We start from the raw sequence: 15,912 nt of genomic DNA on the forward strand, positions 1-15,912 counted from the left end.
CTAAATGTATCACTGCAGATCCACACACACAACAGGGACTTAGAGATGGCACGACTGCAGAGCTGCTCAAGACGGCCGTCCTAATTATTTGACACGCTTACACCCAGTGGAGTTCAACCAATTGAGAGTTAAACACCATCACAGCTCTGTATTCCCTTTCCTTACTTAAGTGTGTGCGTGCAGATAATAAACCAGACATGTATGCGTGTGTGTGTGGCAAACATTCCTCTACCGTGCGTTGTAGAAATCAAACACAAAAACAGAAATTCTTGCAACAACACGGAAGTATATACTTTAATTTTTTTATTAACTGTTTTCAATAAAGGGACAAAATTGGTTGGTGAACAGGATAATGTAGACAACTGCCAAAAAACACAGACAGTGGTTTCTCCAATAAAACCTAACATAGACCTGAACCAAAAACAACAAAAAAGCAAGTCTGTCAATGACCTTTGGTCACTCTTTTCTTTCTTTTAAAAAAAAAAGGAGAAATAAAATGAAAACAAACGAACAAAAATGGATCCATTCTATGTCTCTGTTTTGAACAGAGTATTTAAGCAATAATAAATAGTGACTCCCATTGAAAAAGATAAAGTTCAAGTTCAAGTTACAACAAACAGCTCTCATAACAGGAATAGAAAAGGCTGATAACAAAATATTCCGCATTGCCATTTACAAAAGAGTATGAACTTAAGTGGGCTGCACCTTTAGTTCCATTTCATTTTTAAATATGCTTTGCATATGAAAGTCGTCCCAATCGAAATATAAAGCACCATTTAATATTTGGCAATGAAAACAAAACACCTGCAAAACATTGATCGTTTGAATTCATTTATTTGAATGATTTTGTTTGTTTGTTTACTGGTATCGTACTGCATATGAAGTTTGCTTTTTTAAGATGCTGGAATGTATTCAGGTGAGACATGTGAAGAGACAGAAGCACACTACAGAACAACCCAACATCAGCTTGCTGTACTGCATACAGAATGGCAGCAGAGATTTTAAAAAAGAATAACAGAAAAAGATATGTACAACCACCTGTTTTAGCTAGTGTGGACATTCTCAAAAGACTCAGCGGGGAAACCATTGAATGGCTTCCTTTGTACAATGCCACAAACTTTAATTTTTTCATTTGATTTTTTCCATTTTCTTTTTTTAAACATACAAATAATTCGCACTATATTATCCTGCCAAATTAAAAAAATATACTGTGGCAGCTTGTTGTTTTTTTCCACTACCAAAAAAGGTACAATTGTACCTTTTGAGAGAACAAGCAACAGTTAAAAATACAAGCCTCAATATAAATACTGTAGTACCTACACTAGGTGAACATTTAATTCAAATACCATTCTAGAAATACAGAAGAAAGTAGACCATAAATGTGTTTTAGCATAGGAACTGACATGATGTGCATTTTCCTATATTTAAGTTTCTCTATTATATATTTTATATATAATCTTAAACCTTTCCCCAATGCAAGTTTGACCTGAAGAGCTGTGAAGAGCCAAGATGAAACAACAACAACAAAAACAAAAGAAAAAAAATCACAGATTTTTTCCCATTTTATATATATATTGTGATCAAGTCTTGAACGCCAACAAGACAAAGAGATAAAGAGAAACAACAAACTTAAATACAGTTTCCCCTAAGATGATAAAATGTTACTTTTTTAAAAAGTTTTATTTTCATACTTAAAAAAAGATTTGTACAAAAAAAAGTTCTTGCAGTGAAAGCAGCAAGTTTCAATTGTCCGTATACGGTCAAGCACTGTTTGTGCTGACACGTGGATATTATATTGGAGTTGGGCTTTTTCATTGAGAGGCGTGAGGACGAGTTGGCTTTTTTACATTAAATAATGACACCACGTTCATTTCTTTAGGAAGTTTTCCCTCTTAAGAACTCCTGTAAACTGGGAAACTTTAACAGTGCACTTTGTTGTCCAACAGGCAAACAATCTTAATTTATACTCAACCGCAATACCTCCAATTATTGTGTCAAAAACAAAATAGGGCAGAGAGGCGTGAGCCATCTAAACGCCCAAAACATTGTCTAAACAAGTCATTAATGTCATAATGCAACAAGAGTCTCCTTGAATGTCAACATATACCACACTATGTGTGAAACTTATATCAAATAAAAGAACAAAAATGATGGTTTTCCCTCTCGCTCAGTAATTCAGGTTCATTTTGTCTTTACAGGGAGCTCAAACACGGGCAACAATAAAGAAATGCGATTTTGACTCAGACCCGTAGGCAATTCATAGTTAATCATCACTGACAGCTGCAAATATTTGAATGTTTTCTTAATAACCAATACTCAAATGTACATTGCATTTGTTCGGTCTAAATGGCCTCAGGTATTCCTTCGCAATGGATGTTAGGTCATCAAAAAACGTGCTACTGAAGATAAGACTTGAACAAACACCGAAAATTCAAATGATTGTGGATTGAAAACAAGTACCATTACGTACAGTACCTTCAAACAGTAAACAAGGCTGAATGCCACGCCATACACTCCATGTGCCAAGCACAGGACATGAACCACAACTGGATACATTTCACATAGGTACCTAATGATGATTAACTAGAAATTCCCTTTAGCTTTCCATTATTACTATGTCTCTCTAAAGTCGTAGTTGAGCTGTCAGGTACTTGATGCAAGAACCTTTTAAAGATCACATCGACCCTTTTCAAATATCTAGCTGAGACTCCAGAATTACAGCAGAGATTAACCAATGCAATTTCAAGATATCCAAGGCACTCTTTTTGTTTGTCTTACCAAATGATAGTACAAATTCAATTCTTAATGTGTTATTGATCCTTTCTTAAGAAATTCAAAGGCTGTCATTACTTTTATGCCATATTAGGGGCCAATTAACATTTTAACCCTGTGTGGACAGAACATCTTTTTGAAAGATTAGTTTAAGTGCGATACCGAGCCCGTCCAAAGAAGGTTAAGCAATATACTGTAGTCCTCCATGTTACAACACAAAACTGTACATGATATGTATTACAGAATGTATGCAGCATGGTTGTTTTTCTTTTCTTTTTCTTAGATCTTAAAAGGAAAAAAAGGAAAAATAAGAAAAACATTTGTAAAGTAATGAACGATAATACAGCAACACATTTACTAAACAACTAACCAACCAGGGACAATTTATTTTTAAAATTAGCCAAAACATATGCATGCTGTCAAATTTTCGAAAATGGAAAAAAAAAGGAAAAGTACACAATATGTAAATTATTATTGCACAAGAGAAAGGCTCCAAGTTTGCGTCAATGCAATAGTATTGCCCCGATACAGATCATGCATTCAACGGTAAATGAAAAGGGTGTGCTGGTGGTGCCAAGCACGCCGTCTTAGCCACCACTGGACTAGCGAAATAGGGAAATCTACAAGGATGAGGGTGGGGTAAGGTGTTATTGACTGTTAACAGGCAAGTGAGCCTCCACCACTACTCAGTTTTAATTTCATTGTTCAATGAGCGGTCACTGTGCCATTTTTTCATGTGTTTCTCGAGGGTGCTGTACACGCTAAAAGGCATCTTACAGATTTCACATTTGTAAACGTCCTTGCCCACTTGCCCGTGCGTTTTCATGTGCCGTGTTAGCTTGCTGCTCTGGGCACAGGCATAATTGCAGAGATCACACTTATAAGGCCTTTCGCCCGTGTGGCTGCGTCGGTGCACTGTCAGGTTGCTGCAGTTTTTGAAAATTTTGCCACAATACTCGCAGGTATCACTGCGTCGGCCATCTTTCGAGCTGGGCCGACCATGACCCCCGAGGTGTGGCGTGCTGCCGCCACTGCCAGTCCCGCTGCGGCCCGAGACGCCGCCATCCAGATCCCCTGGTGGTGTGGAGAAGCGTAGGCTTCCGTTCTCTGAGGAGTGCTCTGAAGAAGAGGCGAAAGGCGATTGTCTGGAATCCCCAAAATTCAGAAAGGGGTCTTTAAGCTGCCGAGAGGCAGCATAGCCAGCCAACCACTGGGAATAGACATTCTCAGTGTTGGGGATTGTAGGGGTGGAGAGGTCAAAGTCCTTCTCCAGCTTGATTCGTTTGGAGAAGGGACTAAGTGAGCTTGGGCTGCCCAGCAGTAGCTTCTTAGACAAACCCACGGAGGCGGACTCGCTGGGGGATGAGCCTCGACCGTTGATAGCAGAGACACAGCCCTCGTCCACTCTGTCTGATTCCAGGGCTGAGTCCTCATCACATATGTCCCTATGTGCATTATTGTCTGAGTTTAGGGCTCCTCGCTTGTGTTGATGGAAAGCTTCACTGTAGTGCTGCATGCTGGCAGCCAGGCCCATGCCCTGCATAACCTCAGGCAGCGATCGTGGTATGTCGCCCTCGCGCCCGCCGTTATTCTCGTGGTGCCTCGCGGCTTCTAAGTTGAGGCTAAAGTGGTAGTTGTTTCGACTTCTATCTCTCTCCAGCTCCTCCTCCTCTCCTTCTACTTCTTCCTCTTCCTCTTCCTCCTCTTCTTCCTCCTCTTCCTCCTCCTCTTCTTCCTCCTCCTCCTCACCATTCTCTCGAATCAGACGATTATTTTCACTCTTAAATTTGGCTACCACTGACTTGAGGGCATTACTGGCACTCCCCACAACATCGCTGGTTCCTGGCTCAGGGGAGCTGGCTGTAGACAAGCCATCATCGGATTTGACCGTCATGGGCGATGACTTGTTCACATGTGTCTTCATGTGGCGTTTTAACTTGCTGGCCTGTGTACAGGCGTGGTCGCACAGGTGGCACTTGTAGGGTTTCTCGCCCGTGTGACTGCGTCGATGAACGATCAGATTACTCTGGAATTTGAAGGTCTTCCCACAGAATTCACAAGACTTGGATTTCAGAGGTGTGTTGGACTGCTGCTTGAGAGGGGTCGGAGTGGATTGGGAGCCAGAAGGGGACTGCATGGACGTCAGGGGGGGCGTGGATAGAAAGGGTGGCTTGTTTCCCGATTGGAATGGTTGGAGTAGCCGTTGCATAGGGCTGGGTCGGTTGGGTGAGAGAGGAGGAGTTGACCCTGAGGTGTTTCCAGCTAGTTCCCTCAGCCTACGAGAGAAGTCCATGGCTGGGGGATCCAGGGGCATGGGGTTGAGGCGCAGCACCCTGTCAAAGGCACTCGGGTGGTGGGTGGCCAAGGCCAGGTCCTCCGGGCTCAGGTGATCCATGCGATGAGGGTCTAAGTGATGGCGAGGCGGAGGGCTAAAGAGAGGTGGCGTTGGGGGAAAACGCCCCTCCCGCAGAGGGGGTCCATCACGTGCGGAATTGGGTATCCGCAGCAGGTTGAAGGGGCTTACTTCGGGGAGATGGATGCCATGCAGGGGGGGCTGAGATGAGCAATCTGCACCCATTCCCGAAGGGGCTACGATGCGGGGCGTGAGTGGACTTCCGCGCTCGCTCTCAAGGTAGATGCGGAAGCCATGAGTGTTCTGGGCGTGTTGCAGCAGGAACCAGGCACTGCTGAACGGCTGCTTACAGGTGGTGCACGTGTAGCTGCTGGGCTCATCTTTACCTGCAAAAACAAAGGACAATTTAAGAGTGAGCACTTCCATTGTCTTCAAAAACAAATGATTAGATTGCTAAAACGGATGTCAGAGGCTACTCCATGTATATATGTGTTTCCACTCATTCCCAACTGCTGTGGCTTGGTGCATTTAAGATCTAAATAAACACTGCAGATTGGGGCTTAAGTATTTATGAACCTCTCTCATCACCAGACTAGACCTCGGGCCTGTGTGGCCCCATGTACTAACAGTCTCCCATCAGCTGTAGCCACTCTGCAGTCTAAAGAAAGTATCACATAACAGTAAACACATCCCTTATTATAAACATGCTCCCTAACAGCATCGCAGGCCAGAGCCCAGTGGACCAGATCTTTTCACGACACCCAGACAAAGCAATGATACTTCCAGCAGAAAAGGACTATGTTAAGGTTTAACTCAGGTCTTTGCAATGGGTGGGGAACTTAAATGCCCAAAGACTTGCTTTGGACTACACACTGCTCAGCCGATTGTTCTTGCACCAGTTGTCAGCAGGGCCGTTAAAGCAAACAAAAGTGCTCTCTCAAGCTGAACGCTTTCATCCATGTACAAAAACAGATGAACAGGAAGTACAAACAAATTTGGAAAGACTACAGTAATAGGTCCTATATAGCTATATAAAAAACTAAAAAGAACGAATGTGTTCTTTAGAACGCAAATAGGGAAGAATACATACAATTGTCACAGCAAAGGAACATTTTAAACAATAATAACCTTTCAATGACACCTATGATTTCTCACATAATGTTCGGAGATATTAGAAGAGGCTAGAAACAAGCTTTTCAATATTAAATTTTCTTTACCAAAGTCTTACACATTAATATAGTTTTGATGGGGCCGATGCTCTACTGATACTAAAAAATATTATACATGCAAAAAACAATTATTATGTGAATCTATGAGAAGAATTCTTCTTAAAACCATTCACAAGTTCATCTAGAAACTAATGACACCCCTAACCTATTTCACCTTATTTGCTTATGTTTTTTTTTTTTTTTCATTTCACACCTTGTATTTATCTGAGCAATATAACCTGAACCTGATTTGCCTTTGAGTTCCTGCTTATCAGTCATTTGTGAAGAAAAAAAATTACACCAAAATCGAAACAGATATGAACTAAAAGCCACAAAGCCCAAATTTTGTACAAGACAATTTGCTTAAAAAAAGGATAAAAAAATAAAACAGAAACTTCATAATAGCATATACCTTGCTCTTAAACATGCACAAATGTCTAAATGTTTTAGGTGGGGCATCCAGATGGAAAGCTGTCAAAAGCTACAGAGCCTTTTTTGATAATTACACTGAATAAATTCTTTAAAAAAAATATAAAGTGCTGCAAATGGCATTTGCACCATCAACAGGTAAACAAGCAGGTTCAGGGTGTCCATAGTTAAAAAAACACGCGATTAACTCACAAATGGCAATGAAATGGATATTTTCATGAGGTAATGAGTGACTGTTTGAACTTAGAAAATTACCAGCACTAAAAGGGATGTTACATGCAACACCGTTTTTCGCAAGGTACAGACATCTACCTACGCTCCTAAAAACGCAAGGTCAAGCGGTCAGGAAAAGAGCCCTCATCCACAGCCACAACAACAAACAGCGAAAATGGACAGGAGAGATGGATTTAACTCCCCCTACGAGGCAGAGGTCTCTAAACTGCTATCATGCACTGTTTACAAGCATCCCGAGAGAAGAGGGGGAAAGAGAGACATCGAAAAACGGAATGAGAGAGAGATAGCGTGAAGAAAGACAGAAAGAGGTGGTGAACGGAGCTGCGTGGACTCTTTCATCTCGTTTGTTTTCCTCAGAGGGGCTTTTTCTGAAGTCTTCAATAGCCAGCAAAGCATGTAACAAGGCAAGGCTTCAGTGCTGCTCGGAGGAGGGAAGGCAGACCAGAGCCGCTGTGGGTTTCTGGGATAATCCTGTTAATGCACACAAATGGGGGTGGTTCTGGAAGGCTCCGTGGCGGGCAGACAGCCACCTCCGGACATCTCTGCACCCTTTTGTGCCATTATCATTTTGTCTCTGCCTTGGCGCTTTCCTAACATGGCAAACGAACACACCCACTATACTGGATGGAGACTAGAGAGATCAAATGAATGAGATTTAGGATGAAACAAGCATAAAATAATATATCTAAGTAAATAATATTCAAATATATAGCTGTTGGGAAATTCAGAGACCATTTCAATTTTTCGTTTAATCAGCATTTCTAGATGTAGGCCTATTGTGGTCGTTTCAGTCCAGTGACTGTTGAATTTCAACAAAATCAAACCTCAGGAGTGACAAAGTCATCCAACAGCATTGTGAAAGACTGACATCGTGACAAGACACATGACAATTTTGATTATATATATATATATATATATATATATATTTTCCCTTTTCCTAAATAAATGTACAAATGCTATTGTTGTATTGCTTAAAAGTGAATATCAACTTGTTTTCTTTGCAGTATTTGAGGTCTGAAAAAAATACAGATGTGTTGACCTGTTTCTCCAGTTTTCCTTTACTGCAAATAAATGCGAATAGACTTTAGAAAATATAATTTTACCTAAATATTATACTATAAATAGTAAAACATATATAAAAGAAGTCATTTAAACAGTAAATTTCTACCCAAGGGTACTTTTACAAGATTTTTTTATTGGTTTTGTTTAACCAATAATACAAAAATAACAGCCTAAAAATGACTGTCAATAAAATAAAAATTTATGGCATTGAAATGGACTGGAAAACATTTAAAAAAAATACCAAGAGCCCAGATCAAGAGAGCACTGGTGACTATATCACACACCGGTTTGGAGCTGAAAGACACAGGAAAAGAGAGATGTGACGGCTGGTGTGAACAGAGAAAATAACAGCACATTGCTGCTCTGTGGCCCTGCCACCCACGACCACCTCCTGACAGTCTCACTCATGACCAACAGCTGAAAGCTCTACACCAAATCAAGACTGCACACTACTTTATATCGAGAGTTGATGCAAAGGCCAGCGAAATTATGGATCATTACAATCTGCAGAAATTACATTTAATTGTCGCCACCTGCAGAGGGGTTGACCTAGTATACGTTTTTGTATTATCATGCAAAGGTTTTTTTCGCTCTGTCACACAGCTAAAACTGTAATGGCCATCCTCTTGTTGTCGAAGTTGAGAGAGTTTTAATTTGTCTGCTCTCGAAAACACCTAACTCTCTTATAAGCAAACTGCCAAAATAAGGTCAGGTGCTTTTTTAAACAGAATTAGCATTTTCTTTCAATGTGAGAAGGTCTGGTTCTGTTCTCACCAGCCACAGGGATCTATGAAGGACAGGTTACCACATCGCCATGTTTAACAAGGCCCTGCTTCATTTCATTACACATGGCAACGCTCAGCGAAATATGTAATCATCTTTTCACATGACATTTTAAATATCCAACTAGACAAATAATTGCAGCAATAATTGATAGCCTCGTGCAGCCGGCGGTATTATTGACTGGCATGCCTCTCGAAGACACCGGCGCGCGCAATGCGGGCATTGTGCTTGGCACGCAGGCATCCAGGTTCCTCTTCTGACAAAACTGTCACAATCTGTTCTGATGATGGGAATCTGCAAGCCACCGACAGGTGCTCCAATAATCTGCTATTAGACACCGAAGATTTTACTAGGAGGAATTAAAAGCAACAGCCTGCCAAAGAAATTAGCTCCCCCCTCCTTTGGTTTAATTTAAATTTTCTCAAGAGACTTAAAAGAGTATTCTTCGTGTCATTGACTGTCTTTTTGAGTGGAGAATTTAAGAGCTGATCATTTGAGACGAACTGTAAAAGCAGGCGTGGGTTCACAACTGTTAAATATGTGTAACATTAATGGAGTGAGAGCTATTCTGCATCACACAGGCCCTACAGCTAAGTCCGGCTAAATTGGTTAAATCTTATATAATCTGCCTCAACACTTGGAACACTTAAAATCAAAAAGCGGCTGTGTTCTAATTTTACCAATTCCTCAGTTAATTAGAAAGCTCTCCAATTTGCAGCAAAAAGCGGGTCAGTTCGGACAAGCTGGCGAGCCGTGTCTTATGAAGCAGGGACTGCTGGTGACAGTTGTTGGACTGGTCCGCGGGAGCTGGCAGCGGCTCGGCTGCTTACAGACGGATGCGAGTGCTCGGCGCATTGCTGGCAGTTTTTACACAGGGAAATGTCAGAGCGATGTTACAGCACAGAGCCACGGGAAAACAAGAACACCCCGTCTTTCTATTCAACCCCCCCAAACTGCCAACCACATCCTCGCAGGACCGACTTATCCATCTAAATCGTCACACACACACATACACTCACACACATTCAACTGCAGTTAGATAAAGCCGCACTAAATGATCTTGACAAAAAGTGAGTCTGTATTACACAGCGCTGAGTGTGAGTGGTGCCCATGTGAAACCTAAAACTCTAAGGAAGGAAATATGTTGCGACCCCCTCCACCCCTCAACCCGTGCCTCTCCTGCTGAGTTCTGCATCTCACTCAGGAAAGCTGTACCACACCAAACAGATAGATTTACAGTGTAAAAATAACCAAAAAGTGTCAAGTTATGACTATTGCAAATTTGCTTGTCTGGAGCGCAGAATGTTTTCCTACTGTTCACCTTTGGCGCAGGATCAAATCTGTCATAGTACAGGTCAGGAGTCATGTATTTCTAAACTGCACATACACACACATGCACATTTACGTAGCCGTATTTAACTGATGATAAAATGGTTTTTATTTGGAAATGTGGTTGTGTAACTAACATCAGTCTTTCCAAATACCAACAAGTAGGTTATAGATTTTACCAATGTATGTGTGTGTAACATTATGAGGACAAATGGGCACGCAAAAAAACTTGACATTTGGCGCATTGCAAGAACATGTCCTTGCATAACGGATTTAATAAACATCTCGATAAAAATGCTAAAATACAGCATGGTTTGTGTAGGAGGGGTCAGGTCATATGATATAAAATATCATTAGCTCAGTATACAGTAGAGGTCAATGGACAATGTTGTGAATACAAATGTGCATGCGCCAATGAGTCACTATCTTGATATACCGTCGTGTGTGTAAGTGTGTGTTGTATGACTGTCACACATGGATGACTGACATATATTTGAGAGTGCGTAAATTTGGAGTAATGTCTACAGTTGGCTTTGTTTTGAGATCGGGGTGCATTTCTATGAGTGCCGTCTGGATCGATGGCGCTGGCAGACCAAGATGAACGCCAGACTAAAACAGCTCGGGCAGCCCAATATCCCCAACATGCAGATTCTTCCATTGTTCATTTTCCTCCCACCACTAAACCCCCCCCATCACGTACACACACGGTGTCCACGCCAAACAAGAGCACTGGATACCAAAACACTTGCACTGATTCAAAACTCCTACATGCGAAAGTGCAGGTCATTTGGACAGTTGCTGGCATTTTGCGAGCTGCACTCACAGCGTTCCATCTCGACAGCTTCACTGCCGTCAATAGCTGAGACTGCGGATCCTTTTGTTTTGTCCTTGACGATTGTGTTAAGATTCAACAGCTCTCAGAGATAATGGTAATTGAGGTAATGCAACAATGCAGTAACAGGATTAGTGGATGCAGGGGGAGAAAGGACAATGCCATGTAATATCATTTTTGAATTTTATCAGCAGCTTATGCTTTCAAGAGCCTCCGCATGTATTTGCATTTGAGTTGTCCCTTCACCTCTGCACCTGCTCAAGTCTCAAATACATGACATTCTAATTTTCCAATGACATTTTCATTATTGGAATTACGCATACGGTATAATTCATGTACACATTCAAAATATAAAAATGCATTCCATCAATCAATGTTATGCATGACATATATAAGTGTATATATGTATAGTTGCTGCATAACGTGCATTGAACTTATAAAGATTTTGAGTTAAAAATGTATATGAATGTAAAAGACCTGAATAAAAAAATATCTAAATATATTTTAAAATGCTGCTTAAAGTAATTATTACAGTATTATTTGGAATGGAGCACGTCAAACCAAATTTGTCATAGAGTTCATCAAGAGATAATAAAGATGGAAAAACTATGATACAAATGTTCAATATTGTCCAAATCATCTAATGTGTGTTTGTGGCAATATGTGTTTGAGTTTTAATACTTGTGAATGTGTTCTCAGGTCATGCTTGGTATCAGTATTCCTCGAAGCAGTCTGGCTGGATCGGGCCAGCACAGCTCTAACACACTCGGCTCTTTGTCCGGTTCCAGACTCTTTGTGGTGTGCCGAGTGACTGGCCACAAACAAAGGCCTGTTTGACCAACACTTGTTCACCGACAAAGCTGGACAGAAAAAGTGCCATAAAAATCCTGAAAAAGACCGTCTGACACTGTGTCCACTCTAAACCCAAACATTATGCATGGCTCTCCTCCTGCCAAAAAAATGCACGCTTATATGTAAACAATGTAGCGTAATGTTCCACTGAGCCCATTTTTCAAACAGACAGAAAAGGGGGTGGGGGTAGACTCACTTAAAAGAGAGATATTTCGATAACTGGGGCTAGTGCTCCTGGGCTGAAGCATGTCTGTAATTAACCTGGATAGGCTGGCAAAAATCAGACGCTCACTTTTATTAACCTTTTGCTTTCCTGGACCTTGATAAGAAACAGGCAAGTTTTTTTATTCTGTATTCAGATGGAAAGTGAGCAAAAAATTGGGGCAAATTTCACACAGAGTGGGTTCGTTGACACTATGGCAGTTTGAGCGTTGCGACCAGAGCAGACAATAAGTGGCACAAGTAAAGTCCCATTCAGAATTTATTAAAGACCCCAGAAGATCTTGTTAATTCAAGCACAGATTACTTCCGGGGCTTTATTTTCTAGTGTACAGCATTTGATTGGTCAAAAAGTCTGTATAGTGCATGAAGAGTCATCAGTATATTGCTCCTCAGAACAGAAAAACTGACAATATTATATGACACATCGGCTAGAAATGATTTTTGAAATTACATTGCACATAAATGCACATAAAACATGAAAAAAAAATGTATGCAGTAAAATTTGCATGAAAAACATTTAAAACTATTTGTGGGAGAGTTATAATAGGTCAATCGCTCTGGGCAGAAAATACATCCTCCAAATGAATGAAATGCTGGAAATTTGCATTTCCACATAATGCGAATAATCCCTGCATCAACTCGCTGCGACATTCGCCGTCATGTTGCCCTCCTGCTGCCGGACAGCGAGCACAATTAAGAGCGCCAGAGATATCCACACACCTGACTCCCCTCTGCTTATCATTATTACAGCCAAGAGAAATGTGTCCCCCAATCAGAAATATGCACGGGTAAACAGGGCCTGCCCAGCTAATGATAACTCCAGAAAGTGGCATACATTTCCTTCTTAAGCCATTCAAATGATCTTTTCTGCTACATTCTGCGGCGCTCCTGCTTCAGAGGAGCCGAGCGTAACATGAGCGCGTATTCTGTTATTGCTGAATACATGAAGTTGATTTCAGTATTTAAGGGCAACAATGAGACTAATTTCACAATCCTCTCAGTGTGTCATTAGGCGCTGCTATACAATCTGCTACACAAGAATGAAGACAAAACACAATTACCCCAGAGTGCTTTTATAGAACTGTGATATGAAAGCGTTATTGTTTTGGGGAGGAGGCCAATCAGGACTTTATACTGAATGTGTAAATGTATATTAGTGTGTGTGAGCAGAAATGAGACGCATGCGTGCATGTCATATTCAGTCTGAATAAAAAAGGTTTGTGAGAGAATTTTGTATTATTGTGTGCAAGCGAGTTTAGCTTCCCTACTGTGATGCACATTGCATTCTTTGCAGCCCTTGGCAGTGATGATGGGCCTACACAAACACATACACTAAACAATATGCATATATTGTATATTTCCAAACACACTCTGAAGAAAATGTTTTTGCTTGAATATACACATTTAAAATAAGTCTAATCTCCTTTTATATCAAAATGTATCAATTATGTATCAATTTAGCATGCAAGACACAGTGAACCTAATACAGTATGTGGACATGAATGTAAGTGTCATATAAAACCCGTATGACTTTCTTTCTTCTGCAGAACATAAAAGAAGTAACCGAACCACGGCGGTACCCATCCACTTGCATTGGTCCATACAATAGAAGTGAATGGGTACCAATGTTGTTTGGTTACCAACATTCTTCAAAATATATTCCTTTGTGTTCTGCAGAATAAAGAGAGCCATAAAGGTGAGAATATGATGATACAACTTTCATTTTTGATTGAACTATTTCATTCTTTAGATGGATGGAGTACACATGTCATGTCAGAGACATCCATGAACAATGAGCAAAAACAAAGTCGGTCTAACCATTTATGCTCTCTGGGTCTGTGAGTGTGTGTGAATCACCGTTTGATGGCTTCCGTAACACACTGGATTTGATTGTTTAAAAATGAATTCCCACATAACCTCGTAAACATAATTTTAATAATACAGTCAGAGCCTCTTAAACTGTGTTTATGATTGTAATTAAATGGCCAAACCTTTATATAACCGTCGGAGCATAAAACCGTAAGCGCATCTCTCTCTCTCTTTCTCTATCTCTCGTGAGGGGAGAACCTCAGTACTGATGATGGCAACTGTAGACTACTCTTAACCCAAAACCAAAATGTCAAAATTATAGAGAGCACAAATTACAGCATATGAGGGTTGTGTGCTTTGCTCTTTTCCTTTTTTTAAGAGGAAAAAAACTCAAAGAAACAGCACACACACGGACACAAACTGTACATGTGGAGGAAAGGAAAAGCCAGCGTAGAGCTACAGGAAGAGTGGCATTCACTGTCATAAATAGCCTAATTAATCATTGTGCAAACTACACTGCTCCAAATCCATCAATTAATTAAACTGAGATTCATTTATGCCTGTGGAGGGACGGAGAAACACAGGCTTTCTGCCCAAAATCATAACAGCAGAAAAGTCAATATTATTAAAATGATTATCAAATAGATTTTCAAAGGAGTTGTCCGCAAAGATTTTTTAAAATCCTAAACAAAATCTCATAAATATACGCTTGCTATTTCTGAGACTTCCTTCATCCAATAGCCCCAATAGATTTGAATATATCTGCTATAATAAATTTGATACATTATATACAGTATCCCAGATTAAATAATCCTTACCACTCATTTAAATCGTTCTACAAAGCCAGGGATCAGGGTTGCAAACACACAGATTATTCCTGTAACAGAGCAGGGGGAGCACAAGGAACAATGCTACACACAGCCTGGGCTTCAGCTACAGCCTATGAAGCGAAGATCACGGAGACCTCTCTTCTTCATTGTCTCTCTCAGAGCCAGAGAACGAGGCAATGAATTGGAGTGGGGGGGTGTGAGTGAGATATTCACAGCACGTTCTGCATAAATGTATCGCTGCATCTGTAAGGAAGAGAAATTGGAGCCGCGCAGAGCTGGGGCCCGGGGCATGGCTTCAGACACTGTCAAAACATTTTCAGCCATTTTAATTAGAGGACCAAAGCCAGTTCCGAGGCTCCATAACATTTGCTTTCACATAATTGCACTTCGCTCAGCGTTTTCGCCCTTTCTGTCCCCCGTCGTATTCGACTCGGGCAATTCATATTTCCATTAGGGCTTTTTGTGCTTTTTCAATTTGAATATATTTTCTTATAGAACATTCGAACGTTCATGAATAGCGTGTCCTACGGAGGCTGAACAGCTGGAAGTCTGTTCGTTTGTTCTTCATTAATTATTCACATACCTCCCTTTATGTCAATGAACTGTAATATTTATATAAAAAGTACAGTATGGACGAGCCTTTAGTTTTTTTAGGATGTATCTAATTTTCTCATCCCGACGACAAGTTTATCATACCAAATGAAAAACATACATGCATGCATGCATAGACTCTAGCGTTAGCATGTCATGGAGGAAGTTGAAAGGAATTCAGAGGGGTGTTTTTTCCCTAATGCTTCACACGCAATAGGTCAGTGGTCACCTGCATGCAAACACCCAGTGAATACAGACGCACAGATGTATGCAGACAGAGTGCGGATGTGCAGGAACACGTAGGCCATGGCAGTCGTGAGCAGCTGTCGGCCAGAGACGATCACTCATCAGCCTTATAGTGCTGTGTGCCATAAAGCTGGTCACACGTCCGCGGAAAGATACACAAACATACAAGACAAACATATATTCTAACTTTGCATATTGGTACTGTATAGACTGTAAAAATGTTATGACAGGCAAATAAGAAATACGTAGCTGCTGACATTTATATTTAAATACATACTTTTATATGTATATTGTATACTAATTTTATATATATATATATATTTGATTTTTTTAAATGTATCTATGAATGTAATATTTCAT

The 15,912-nt window shown here is 40.6% G+C and overlaps 1 protein-coding gene across 4 annotated transcripts in view; it reads right to left on the bottom strand.

Annotated features, from left to right (window-relative positions):
• Positions 1 to 288: 288 nt before the first annotated feature.
• Positions 289 to 15,912, bottom strand: part of bcl11aa (BCL11 transcription factor A a) — a 55,768-nt gene continuing 40,144 nt past the window's right edge. For all 4 annotated transcript variants that reach the window (XM_056760965.1, XM_056760964.1, XM_056760963.1 and 1 more), the window contains one exon: positions 289 to 5,511. In XM_056760965.1, coding sequence (XP_056616943.1) covers positions 3,455 to 5,511 — 2,057 coding nt within the window. In that variant the 3' untranslated portion in view covers positions 289 to 3,454. The remainder of the gene's footprint in view (positions 5,512 to 15,912) is intronic.

The sequence above is a fragment of the Triplophysa dalaica genome, chromosome 11 (genome assembly GCF_015846415.1).
Source record: "Triplophysa dalaica isolate WHDGS20190420 chromosome 11, ASM1584641v1, whole genome shotgun sequence".
NCBI classification, from domain to species: domain Eukaryota; kingdom Metazoa; phylum Chordata; class Actinopteri; order Cypriniformes; family Nemacheilidae; genus Triplophysa; species Triplophysa dalaica.